The following is a 13342-nucleotide window of genomic DNA, read 5'->3' on the forward strand; positions in this document are numbered from 1 at the left end:
TTTCAGTCCTCCAGCGTTGGGTCTTTTGTTGAAACGGTCCTCGATCGTACGGATGTGCTTAGTGTTTAATACCGGAGTCTTACATAGCGCGCGTATTTACCAACAATTAGGTACTCAAGGCGCTGGAGATTATGTCTGTTATTAAAGAAAGGTAAATACAGTTTATAGCTCCATGGTCTATGAGAGCGTTATATTTAAAGGGAAACACAAAGCATTGTCCTCGGGCGTAAAGAAATTCACGACTGGTTGTGTTATTAGGCTTTTTGGGCTCGCTCAAAGCCAAGACACCCCCGCCCTTTGCAGGAAGTGGGTGCGCAGGTAGCAAGAAACCTAAAAAAACCAAGCAACCCACGAACGAGAGTTGGCCAAACTGAGAGATACTATATCATGTAGCACTGCATTATACATCCTTCGAAGTGCCGAAGAAATACAACACTCCGGTGCGTCGGAGTGGGCCCCGGTGTCACCACGTCACACCTCGAGATATCACGCAGCAACGGAACCAGATAGGGTCGTGTATTAAACATGGCGGGTTGAACAGGCTCGTCGACATGCTCTCGCCTCCAAAACTTCCGAGTAGCGGGTTTGTTCGAGGGCCGTCCCCTCCACTTAACCCCGCCGTGAAGTGGACTGGGTTTTTTTTTGTACGGGGCTGAAGTATTTTGATAACTGAATCACACAATGCAGCAGGTTGGAGGGTTGAAAATGCTTCGAGTAGGTCGCATATTGCCAAACTAAATAAAACTGGATATGGGTGCCAAGTTTGCAATAATGTTTTCTCCGTTTCAACTTCGCACACTTTGAATAAGATAGAATGTACACTTGTTTCTGACTGCGTATAATCAACTTTAAACAAATATACGGCCGGTAGTGTCTGCAACCCAGTTCTAAAAAAGGAAAAAGGGTTAAGATAGTCTGCTGCCACCAAGCGGCTGAAAGTCCCTAGTCGATGAGGTCATGACCCTTTATTCGCAAGAAAGGTGCAATTCATAATTTCAAGGAAGATTTGGGAGTTCAACTGGAATGCGTAAGTTTGGAGCCAATGGTCTAATTGCACGCAACTACTCCACCAAACCTCAGATAACCTAATACTTCACTCAGCAAAATCCATGGGTTAGTGTCGGGCCAAAGTATAGACTGATACCCACGTATCATTAACTTTGGACTCGAACAATGTTATTCTTTAATTGTTCTATTTTAATCGAAAAAACAAGGAGGAAAAGGGACAGTATCCTTTTTAAAAAGCACACTGCGCAGAGGGCAACAGTATTTGTCCAGTTATTAAACCCCTCGATCGGATTTTTTTTTAAGCTCGGGGGTAATTTGAAGTGGCTTGTGACTATACTATACCTGGTGATGACGAACGGCTTCGCTCGGCGCCCGGATTCCGTCAGGCCTTAGGGGCAGCTTAGTGCGCGTTAAGACAGGGGACATGTCTCTCTCTTCGTCCGGGGAAAGTCAGTCAAAACGCTCGCAAGTCACTCTTCCTTAAAGGGGCTCTTCTATAATTTGTACAAGGATGGGACTAGACTGTGCACGCAACAATACCGATATACACAAGATAACAATGGGGTAGGTAACTCTCTAAATTCCAAAGAGTGAAAATTCACTCCATTCGAGTGAAGATTCACTCCCACAGTCGGAAACTAGGGACTAGACGGTTTAGAGTGAAATTTCTTCAATCGTAAAGATCGAGTTTTCACTCGAACTTCGACTGAAGTTTTTTTTTTTTTCAGACTATTTCAATCGAAAACGGAAGTGATTTTCACTCTAAATCGTCTAGTCCTTAATTTCACTCTTTGGAATTAAGAGAGAATGCAGGAGCTCCAGCTAACGCGAGTCTTGTGAATGCGTTATAAGAGTATAACACCGCCATATAACGTCACATTTGAGTAAAAAGCTTTCACAATTATTCTCCTGTTCATATTAGATTTGTGCCAGTGTAGACTGGATTAAAAGCCTTTCCACTCGCAGGATGTCTAAAATCAAACTCTAGCAAATCATTATAATGACAAGATGTGTCCAGTACACCGGTTTTTACTTGAAACACGGACGCATGCCACAATTTGGTGACCGCGACTGATTCATCGACGCGTGTGCCAGTTTTGCAATGTAAATACCCATCTGACCTATTTAAAAATGGATGTGTGCTATGACTGGCTCTCCCATCAAGAGTTTGGAAAATCAAAAAGCAGCGGGGAGAAGGGGGCTGGACACCATCTGACAGGTGGCCCTGTTCGTAATAAAACCTTAGAAAAAAATGTTCGCATATATCCGCATTTCATGAAAAGTACCTGTCTTCTTAAATTTATGACAAAATTGAGACTATACGGTGGAATGTTGTTCTTCTATATTTCACACTTTTACCATTTACTATACTTTACATGAAAATCGGATTCTGTCGGTGTATTCAGTACTGAGGGATTATTCTATTGGCCAACCCTGGGTCAAAAAGTTGGGGGATATCCCCCCCCCCCACCCACTGTCCACAGTGACAGTAACCCTTTGGGAATTAGCAGAGGAAGAAGAGGGGATGGAGGGTTTAAAAAGCGGATATCTCACTAAATCCACGCTCTCGGCTGTTCTGTCAGCGTACGCACTTTGCAACCCGCCCTACGGAATGCAGATAAGCGCACAGTTACGTTTTATTGACGTATTTGTGACGTCAGGGATGTAAAAGTGCACTCGTTTTTGGCCCAGATAACAAAATTATTATTCACTTTCGGAGGTCTTCAAACTCGTGGAAAACGGAAATAGTGTGTAAGGCATACCGCTAGCCATAATTATAAGTTTACCGGTCTGTTATTTGTCTCCGTTTTATGTAAAAAAAAAGCTACGTGCGTTTTACTTACAAAATATTCTGGATTTTATTAAAATTAACATACTGCTGAGGGCTAGGGATTGTAATTGCATTTTTAAGTCTAGGTCAGGAGAACGTGTCACAGAGAAAAAAATGAGACTTTGTGAACCATTTATTAGCCCCTTTAATTCTCCAAATCACTCCACTTGGGGCCTAATCCGTTCACCTCATCACGAAGAGAGGCGTCCCGAGGAGGATAATGACGCCTCGGGAAGAGGCTACGGAATGAGATAGATTCCATATGGGATTATACTGGGTGCGTGTTCACACCCTGTAAGCGACATACACCATGGGAGCTTAGGTGACCGTTTCTCAAGTCTTGCAGTGATGTTGAGGGGATACTCTGTGAGCCCGTCAATGCAGTGTGAAGTCATTATGAGCAAGTGAGCCTGCGTGAATCTGTACATATGAGACTATTCTGTGAAGGTGCGTGTTCTTCATCTGGACATTGAAGTCCCCGTGTCAACTCGGTGCAACCGAGTGGGTGTATTCAAAATCCCGTTCTCGAGTGACACGCGAACAGTGTTCTCGGGTTTCTGATTTCAATCGCCCAAGTGCGTGTGGAGTGCAGCTCGGCGAATGGCAGCCGCCATATCAAAACGCCGAATGAATAGAAGGGAATTGAATCAATACGAACATAATTTAAATCCCGAAACAGCTATAAAAATTGGCAAAAACAAGCCCACTCGATGACCAGTTAGGCCCTACAATTTTATTCTTTTATCATTACTGCTCCTGCACCATGCCTGCACTGAATGAGTGCTTTACATTTTTATCCACAAAAACTAAGTTGCGGTTGGGGCCTAAGTCCGCCATCTTTGACGTTCTTCATCTACTCCCCGACAGATGGGGAGTGAAAATCCTGTTCGCGAACACGGTTCGCGTGTTGGTTCTCGTCATTCGGAACCCCATTGTCGTGTTCATCCAACATAATTAGCTTGATTCTCCCGTCTTCCAAAGCGAAAATATACACAACCGTGGTACCGTTGTCACTTGTGCGGTTAGAATCTGTTGAAAGGCAGTGAGCCATAAATGTTCAGGTACTCATTTGTGGAAATGTTCTATAAAAGTAGGATGTAAAATTGCTGTCTGCGATCGTGTGTGTAATTAAACGTACGTGCAATGCGTCGTTACTGAATGTGCTCAGTTGATTTGAACCGTTGTAGAAGTGAGCCCGACCTGCGGAGGTGACGTCACACTATCTCAGCGTATCCGGTTTGTTAGTGTGACATCAGTTCAGTTTAAACTTCGCCCATTGGCCATTGAGTAGCATTGGAACCATTGGCACCGGAAGCTAACGCACCTCGAGCGTTTATCCAATGGGTGCTAGTAATCAGATGTGCGCGCGCGTGTATGACGTTTTCAATAACGAACCGGATAGTGTTTGATTCACGACGTGTGTTGCGATGCGCTTGTGCGGTGATACTAATTAGAGTGGAAGTGCCTCTAGGTAAAAGATAATCAAAATGTTACTACGAAAGTTCTCGGATCCGGCATCCCGCTGTGCACTCCGATGCATTTATATACAACTAATTGGTAATCAGCGATGAGGCTTTGTAAGTGGATTCCAGTGGTGATGGTCCTGATTTATTAAACTCTTTACAAATAGGGGCTGATAAAAATAAACATTTTAACCAGGCTGCCATTACTTATCTTCTTCAACCAAGTATAGTCAATGACCGTAATGCGCATGCGTCAGTCGTAAACGAAATGCCTTTTGGACTATTCCACATGATATATCATTTAAATTACATGATTATTTTCACGCATGCGTATAAAAGTAAGTGACTTGACTTGGTTTTAGAAAAAAACCCATGGAACCAGGCTGAATTTCGTGTACATGTATGTGATAACATCCTTCTTTGTAAACACAACAACATGCTGAAACATGAGTTTTGTATGATGTCCCCCTTGCGATCAAAGTAATACAACGGTAATGTTATGAAATGAAGTTAAGTGAGCCCCTGGGAGATTGCAGGCTTCTCGAGTTTGGAATTGCTAACACCTGCAATTCGCAGTGCTTTACCGGTAATTGCCTGTCACCGATGAAGTGGCGGAATGAACGTTAATACATCTTTTGGTCCAAAGTGTGACTATCCTGATGGAATGACAACACCTCGTATTGATGACAGTACGGCAGGTGATTCCGGGTTATACATGATCCATCTTACGATGCGAGTCTTACGGCTGGGAAAAGTAGATCAATTTTATATATTGGGATGCTTCGAGAAACCTCACGCTTTCCATTATGCGACCCCTCTGAAGCCACTTGAGGGCGCTGACGGTACAATTAAATTGTGGCGAGTAGACAATACGCCCGTTTTGTTGAGTAACATCGCAGTCTGTATTTTATAAATTGAAATAAGTTTGCTTAATATGTAAATTTAAAAGGTGCATTCCTCAAGATTGCATAACCAACATCGTTAAAGCGCCTTAAAAGAGATGGTCGGTTGTGTATTGTGGCCAATAAGATATTATAGCAGGTGTTGTATATATGGGAAGAGGGGGATCGTTTATTTCAATTTTTAATGTCACGTAGTTTTCAGCCTAAGGGAAAATACCTTTGCATCGTGATAACGTTCACAACTTTATCGATTTTTCTATGCCTAAGGGACCTATCACTCAAATCTTGTCAGCTCATACTTATGCGTGTTTGTTTCGCATTATTTTATCTCAAAGAAACTAAGATGCTTTAGCACCTTTAAAAGGACAACGGTTGCAATCCCCCCCCCCCCCCACACTGGTTATCTTACTAACGTAGAGATTCATGTGCGTTAATAAGGAATTAACTGAATCACGTACAAACTACACATTGGCAAACTAGTCACAGAATTAGGTGCAGTTTTCTGCAAAGGTGAAACTAACTTTTTGTCGCAAACACACAAACAACGCTGTTACGTATAATGGGAAATATGAATGCACCTCTGTTTTCATCTAATCCAATTACTTTAATAGCAAAAGCGACCTTCCAGATTAATTAAACCTCCTCACCAAGTTCATTCAATCAAGCTAATGAAGTCACGCCGCGTGGCCTTCTTTTGATAGCGCGTTCAGGCTCAGTCGTCTTACCGTCAAAAGGTAATTGGGGCCCGTCGTAATGTTCACGCCATTGTCCGCTGACAAAAGCAAAATCCGAAAAGCCTTCGGTTTTACGCAAACCATTGTCCTGGTAATGTTTTCTTTATTTTTTTCCAATATATCGTTTGCATCAACCTTGCACAATGCAAAAGACTACACATCTTAAATGAGGGTAGTATGTTCATGTAGCGCTTTGAGATGTTGGCATAAAGCGCTATATAAACACCACATTTTGAAGACACTGTTTCGATATTTTTGTTATTTATTATATTAATATTTTGCAGATTAACCCATCTTGTGGCTTCACACTAAACAGCAATGAAATTACATGCAATAAAATAATGATAAAACTCGAAAATTGTGTGGACTAAGAAATACCCCAAACTTTACAACTATACGGGAATGTGCATCGTCACTTCATAAAGAAGCGTGACGCAGTGAAACCATCAGCCACAGATGTTTTGCACACCAGAGGTAGCTATTGGCACGGTCAATTTACGTAAGGGAAATCCATTTGTTTATAATTGAAGCATCCATAATGAATGCGATTGGATTGATTGAATTTCCTATCCTTTTGGGGTCTTATTCTGCAACTGCATTACACGAACGACCTTGTGTATACCAGTTTTATGTATTCAAAGCAGTTACGATCTGACGTGCATTTTGCCTTTGTATATAACAATGGACCCCCCCCCCGGAATGAGACTGTAATTATAAATGCAATGTTTCCTCTTCTGTAATTCACCGGAGAAAGTACTGTTACACGGCAAATTACTCGACATGTAATTACAGCATCTCTTGACGAGTTCGGGCCAGCCTTGTTACCTGTTCTTTCAATTAGGCTATACCCATTTCGATAAATAATGCAAGAAGCCTTTCTACGGAGAATTATGATGACATTTTGCCAGATGGTATTATTGTCAGGTTAGCTCGGCGAGACATGAATAATTGAAGGTGTGCAGGATGAAGTGAAAAATGAATAAATAAACACGTTCAATTTTCAATATTGCAGCGGCCTACATCAAAGAAATTTTATTTAAAATACGAAATACAGGTGTTTTTTACGATAGGATACTGGTATTTTTCGCAATAGGCTCATCGCTCTCAGATTAAATTCAATTGTAGAAGTCAGGGTGTTTTTTTTACATCCATTTCATTGTTATTCAACACATTTCCCAGTACAACAGTGAAAGTGCCATATGTGACATTTATTTAAAAAAAAAAACCTTTATATGTTAATTTTTAAGTTAATGTTTTTAAGTTAACAGACCTTTGTCTGTCAAGAAAATGTAATAATGTACAATTCTCACTTTGGTGAACTTTTTCCAGATCAGGCCTTTTCGTAGCAGAAATATTAAATTCGATATCCATTTGGTTATACATGTACCATGTTGTACGTATTATACGATACAGTTAACCTAAAGTCAAACCTGTAACGTCTCATTTGTTATTCTGCACACGTCGACTGATATGTGTATGTTAAGCATAAAGCATCCCGCGCGGTGGCCGCGTCACGCACCGTTGCGCCCGACTAGATCGTCTCCCTGGCCTCGCTGGTCGTCTCTGCAATTGCCCGCTGAGCTTTGTTTCGCTTGTCACTGCACACGCACGCATCTTGTAACCGTGTCACGACCTGGCACGAAACAGTCCCGGTGTGACGCGTCACACTCTCCCCAAATCACCCTGGGTTTATCATACCCGTCATCATTGGCAATGCCGATCGTCTCTCACTGATTTCTCCTTTCGCGAACCTCCTATCTAGCACGGGGGCAGAACGTGCTCCGAAGCCCGGTAAAGAAGTCGACGCACGGCGCGGTGCTGCTAGCACGAAAATGGCTCGCAGGCTTGACGATGACGCTGGCACTTGCAAGTCAAGATCTTAATCTCCACCCTCTTGACAGATAAAGAAAAAAAATAGTCCGCTGTTTCAAACTGAAAAGGAAACAAAATCAGATAGGCCGAGAAAAAAATACGGTTAATTTGGCCCGAAGACCTGAAACGCGGGCCAAGTCGTAAATTAAATTGACCTTTTTTTTTAAAGAGATTTTTTATTATGGAGGGCAGTGCAGCATTGATTTCAAGGGTTGCAGTTGAGAACATTCTCCCTGATCGATTTTCGGTATTTTAATTACAAAGGTAATTTAATTAGGCACTCGTAATTTCATTGCTGGGTCTCGAAGTGGTCATCGTCGAGTGCTCACGTTACTTCATATTACGTCTCTGCTCATTTCTGATCGCCAGGGGCTTTTATCAAAAAGTATTTTATACTCAATTTTGAGTATCAGTGTTATTGACCTACAAAATGGTTTCCAAAGTGGTATGAATTTGTAATTTGTTACTTTTGAGAGAGTGTACATTAACACAATAAAGGTTTCCTCTGAAGATTGATTAGACTTCAAATCAGTCCTTCAGTAATCGGTAACTGCAATTGTTTTAGAGAATTCTTCACACCTTTTTGGTGTTCGTTAACTAATAAATTTTGTCTTTTTTTCATCGTAGATTTAAATGCGCAATTTGTTATTTCGTCGTTAATGTTGCCTAAAACCGGTGAAACATAATGCGCAAGAATATATTTTGGTAGTAAGTTTACCTCAAGCATGTAAAAAATAATAAAATGCACATTAAAGAAAAGGGACGACAGATCACCGTGAAATTGCATTCGTTCAGCAGAGGTCGCCTCGATATAAACACGGTGTCATTTCCGCCGCAGAATGCCGGGGAGTAATTTCAAAATCAATGTGGACGTGAATCGATCGATGAAGCAGGTAGATGCCCATTGTGATGCCCCGTCTAGACGCGCCGCGTGCGGCCCCGAGGCACACACTGAACGTGCACGCTCGTACGATCTCGGTTGAAGAGCTAGCCTTGGATCAAGCCGGACTATATTCCTAAAGCTCATGGATATTCTCTGAGCATTGACCTTAACTGTTTTTCATCCGGCCCAAGCATGCCAATACATAGTAAACAGGTCCCCCCCAAAACAGCATATTCATCTCCGCTTTGGCTTAACGCAGAGGCTTCACGATGTTAGGCTCGAACTTTAGATCCTGGGGCTCAATTAATCTTCACCTTCTCTTCTAAATAAAAAAAAGAAACCCAACAAATTGTCTAACAAGAACCACGGGTTGTACGTTTTGGGCATCCGGAAACGTTTCAGGATGATTTCAAAAGTGAAGTCATAGTGGAAGACGATGTTCAAAGTTTTTGAAAATGGCCACAGTTACCTTTCTCTACCTTGCAGTTATCATCTTGTTGGTAACCTGACGAAGTTTGTGTACGTTGGACGTTTTCATCCGATACCCGTGTCTACTTTTACCTCTAGAGGGCGTTTGCTTGCAGTTAAATGATATATTTACTCCATTGCACTATCTACCAGATTTCAATTTGCTCACGAAATGGAGCGCATCAGTATAGGCCGACTGCATTTCAGTCTGCAATATGTGGGTTTTTTCCTGGTCCCAGAGGGGTCTTTGTGTCCGACTTACTCCCCGACTCACTGACTGATTCACTGTTTGACTGTTTGTCTGTCGCTTGTTAAATTACACTTGCTGATTAAGTCTCTCACTGACTGACCGTCACATGTGAATTTGATTGGTTACCTATTTCCATTACGTTGCCATTACAGCTTATAGTCTACGAAACTCTAAGCCACTCTATATCTATTGAATATAAAGTGCGCCCTCTGGGAACAGCTTTACTAGACTTAATTAGTCTTGTTATTACAATGTCATGGACTAGGGTACCACATTGCACGCCGGTACATTCCAATGCACCCTTCGTCGGCATTGTAACTATATAACATTGTGCCTGTATAAAATATCAATTTAGAAAAAAATTCGTATCTATACTTTGAGAAGATTCTTTTTGAAAAATTAATTTGAACAAGGGGAGTGGTTGAGACTGGTTCCCTTCCATATTCGAATGGAGGGATAGGGAACCAGTGTGTTGCTTCACTTGTTTGTACAGAATGGCAAACGAGCTATGAAGATAAGTGGTTTAGCAGATCTGGTTACAATGTCATCGTAAAAGCAGTTAAAGACGAAGAGCTTTATTATCTTTTTTTCTGCACATTTTCTTCTTTAGCTCGTCAAGGGCAAGAATCAAGCGACCCGGAAGGCTTAGCCGATGATTTCCGAGCGTGCGTCCCCCGGCCACATGCCCCGAGCAACCAGCCAATTCTCCCCTTGGGATTCTTCACCACTGCGCCCAAAATGACGGTGGACTCGTGCGTGACTACATGCTACGAACGGGTAAAAAAAAATGATTCATGATTAATTAACTATTGAACAATGAAGAGACTCATTACGCGTGATTTGATTCTATGCATGGCTGGCTTTTTTCATCAACCGGTAATTTAAGAGGCACTTTAAGAGTAAACTTTGGCAGAGAACTGATGAGGTTGATGACATTGAGCTTGACATGGGTAGTGAAGGTTTTGCCATACCAAGGACAGAGCTAGCAGCAACATGATCAGGGAGTGATCGAGTGTGTTTACTCTACAACTCGCGGGTGCAGGAAAAATAATGTTGGGTGCGCCTTACACGCGACACGCAGTTCCGGAACGGCAGAATCAGTCAATCTTACTGATATTAAAGTGAACAAATGCAATATAGGAGACAAAATGGCCGTTCGTTTTTATTGATTTGGGGTCACTTTACTTTTAATAAATCTTGGTACTGAAGAAAGTAGACTGGTGTCAACGGGAGTAGTGATAGTAATAGGCCTACTCTCGTTCAACTGATACACATTACCCATGACATTCGGTTTAAAGGAACGAATGTAGCCTAAAAGTAAGTACATGCAGTATCAACAAGAGAAGTAGCAACAGTAACAGTGATAGCAATAATAGCTTTAGAAACATTAGTAACTGCAGCATGATCAACTGCAGCAAAAAGAGCAGCAAAAACAGTAGTAGTGATAGCAGCAGCACTACAATACTAGCAGCAGCAGCAACCACCGTACAGCAGTATACTAGCAGCTGCAGTAGCAGCGACAGTACTATAGCAGACGCAGCAGCGGGGACAGTAATTGCAGTGACAGCAGCGGCAGCAGCAACAATAACAGTAGTATTAGTTGCAGCAGTAGTAGCAGAAGCAGTAGCAAAAAAGGTAAAACCCTTTTTAACATCGGCAAAATAATAAGAACATTAGCAGCAGCAGAACAGCAACACTGCAGCAGCAGGAGCGACAGTACTTGCAGGAGCAGAAGCAACAATTACAGTGATATTAGTTGTAGCAGCGTCAGTAGCAGAAACAATAGCAACAGAACAGAAATCTCGCTAACATGGGCCGACGACAATAAGAACAATAGTAGCAACAGCAGCAGCAGCAAAACAACAGGAAGTAGACCACTAATACCACCAGTGCAGCAGCTGCAACACCAAGATCCGCAACAGCACAACAATAACAACACATGCAGTGGTGACAAACACATAATGCAGCATTAGCAACAGCAGCAACAAACTTTCCCATCTTTGCATCTCCTGCCATCCGAGGACAGTGTTCTTCCTGTACGGGATTGCAACAACCTTAAAGATATGACAGCAATTATATTGCCCCCTCAGTTAACTGTCTCCTTCCATCGCCTGAGTCAACAGCCCTCGTGTCCCCCGTGCCCAGCGATCGTCATCCAGGTCCGCAAATATTGACGCTAGCCATGGCGAAATTAAGCATCATCGTCATCAAACCGTGCCCGGTCAAACATCCCTTCGCTTGTTACAAAAACAAAACTCAACTCGATATGAAGGTAAACTCGCAGCAACTTGTTTGGATGAGGAATCATACAAAATCTCGCGTGACAGGGGATAAATTAGATTAAGGGGGGGGGGGAGGGGGATGGTTTTGTTCCTCCATGAAAAGGTTGTGAAAGACATTTTTTTCTCTCAGCACAATCCCCGATCTTACTATTCAGTATAATCGGTTTACGGAGTCTCCCAAGGCACACTCACTGTTTGACGAATCAAACACGGCACTGACGAAGCCAAGGAAGTTAATATACTTAAGTAGGGAGTCTCCTGCCTTAGCCAGATTACGGTCCCGCGACTGAACATGTTTTGTTTATCCTTTCAATCCCCAGTCCAGCTGAGACGAAAGTTAGTAATAAATTAGTGAAGGCTCTGGAGGGCAGTTTACCCTCGTTCTTTGTATTAGCATGATCGGCGGTACGGTTCAACCGGTTTTTTTAACCTGCGGGTGAGGGTGTTGAATGAAAAAGTAAAAATTTGCAGGTGGAATTTTATACAAAAATTACAAGATATTAATAATCTAGCTGGCGGGTTTTACTCAAATTGGACAAGTGGCCTCTGAAAGATAATAGTAATAGTGTTTTCAAGACGAACATTTTACATTTTGCAATACAGCCGGTTTGAAAAGATGAATAGTACGAATGGTAACTCTCGCAAATTAGTGAGGCACGTTTTGCGAAAAAGTTGTACCTTAGGGAGATAAGGTAGATGTTTCAAGTCCTGTTTCTAGGCATGATTTTACTGTCACAAATAGCCTTAATCGATTTTTTTCTTGATGCAAAACCCAAATTAGCAAGGTTTAGTTAGTTAGGTTAAGTTTAGCTTAGGGTTAGGTGTCATTCGAATTCAGTTTGTTTTGTGCACAAGTCTATGGGAATATCTCCAAAGGGCACCATTTGCAGTAATTTAAACACCGCTATTTATTAAACCTTATTCATTTCAAAAGTAGCATAAAAGACAGTCAGTCATTAAATTCCACGTTTTAAAGCGTCCTTTGTTTGTATAAACCGATTGAAATGTTTATAAAGGCCTACATCACACAGGATTTGGGCTACGTTCTAGCCCTTTTTTAAATTGAAAGTTTTGGTCTCAAAACGTGACCCAATTTATAAGAACAAATTATGCTTCTAATATGAATCGCTGGATTTGGTACCCCTTCTTACTTTCTAGTTAATTAAATTCAAAATCTTAGTTTTGATGAGTGAATTTTTCATGGTTTTTTTTTTATATTCAAGCTTTTTCCCGTGGCCGCGTTGGGAGCCGGTAAGGAGTGTCACTGCGGCCGCTTCACTGAAGAGTTCCGCATGGAGAAGACCTTGTCGCCCCACGAGTGCAACGTGCCGTGCGCCGGGGACGAGAATTACTACTGCGGTGGGGAGTCCACTTTATCCGTGTATCAGACTGCTGCGGAAGGTAAGCCAAAGGAGTTGTGAAATATCTAGGGATACGGCTGTGTACCGTAGCGCCAATGCCAAAACACCGCAGTCATAGCCACAAATTACCCAATTATAGGAAACGGCCTGAAGGCTTGTCTTGATTAACCTCATGCGAGGCCGCGTAGCCTATTAAAATTTCATGACGTATATCTGCAATGATCAAAACAAAATAGCGTTGAAATATGTTTTAAAGGAGCAGAAGTTTCAACCAAAAAGGGAAATTAG

General features: G+C 42.0%; 1 protein-coding gene across 1 annotated transcript in view; it reads left to right on the forward strand.

Moving 5' to 3' along the window:
• LOC119730708 (WSC domain-containing protein 2-like) overlaps positions 1–13342 on the forward strand; it is a 44542-nt gene that overhangs the window by 23347 nt on the left and 7853 nt on the right. The window contains exons 4-5 of the mRNA XM_038203712.1: positions 10022–10188; positions 12917–13094. Of these exons, the coding sequence (XP_038059640.1) occupies positions 10022–10188; positions 12917–13094 (345 nt within the window). The remainder of the gene's footprint in view (positions 1–10021; positions 10189–12916; positions 13095–13342) is intronic.

Source organism: Patiria miniata, unplaced genomic scaffold (genome assembly GCF_015706575.1).
Source record: "Patiria miniata isolate m_02_andy unplaced genomic scaffold, ASM1570657v1 HiC_scaffold_22, whole genome shotgun sequence".
Lineage (NCBI taxonomy): Eukaryota > Metazoa > Echinodermata > Asteroidea > Valvatida > Asterinidae > Patiria > Patiria miniata.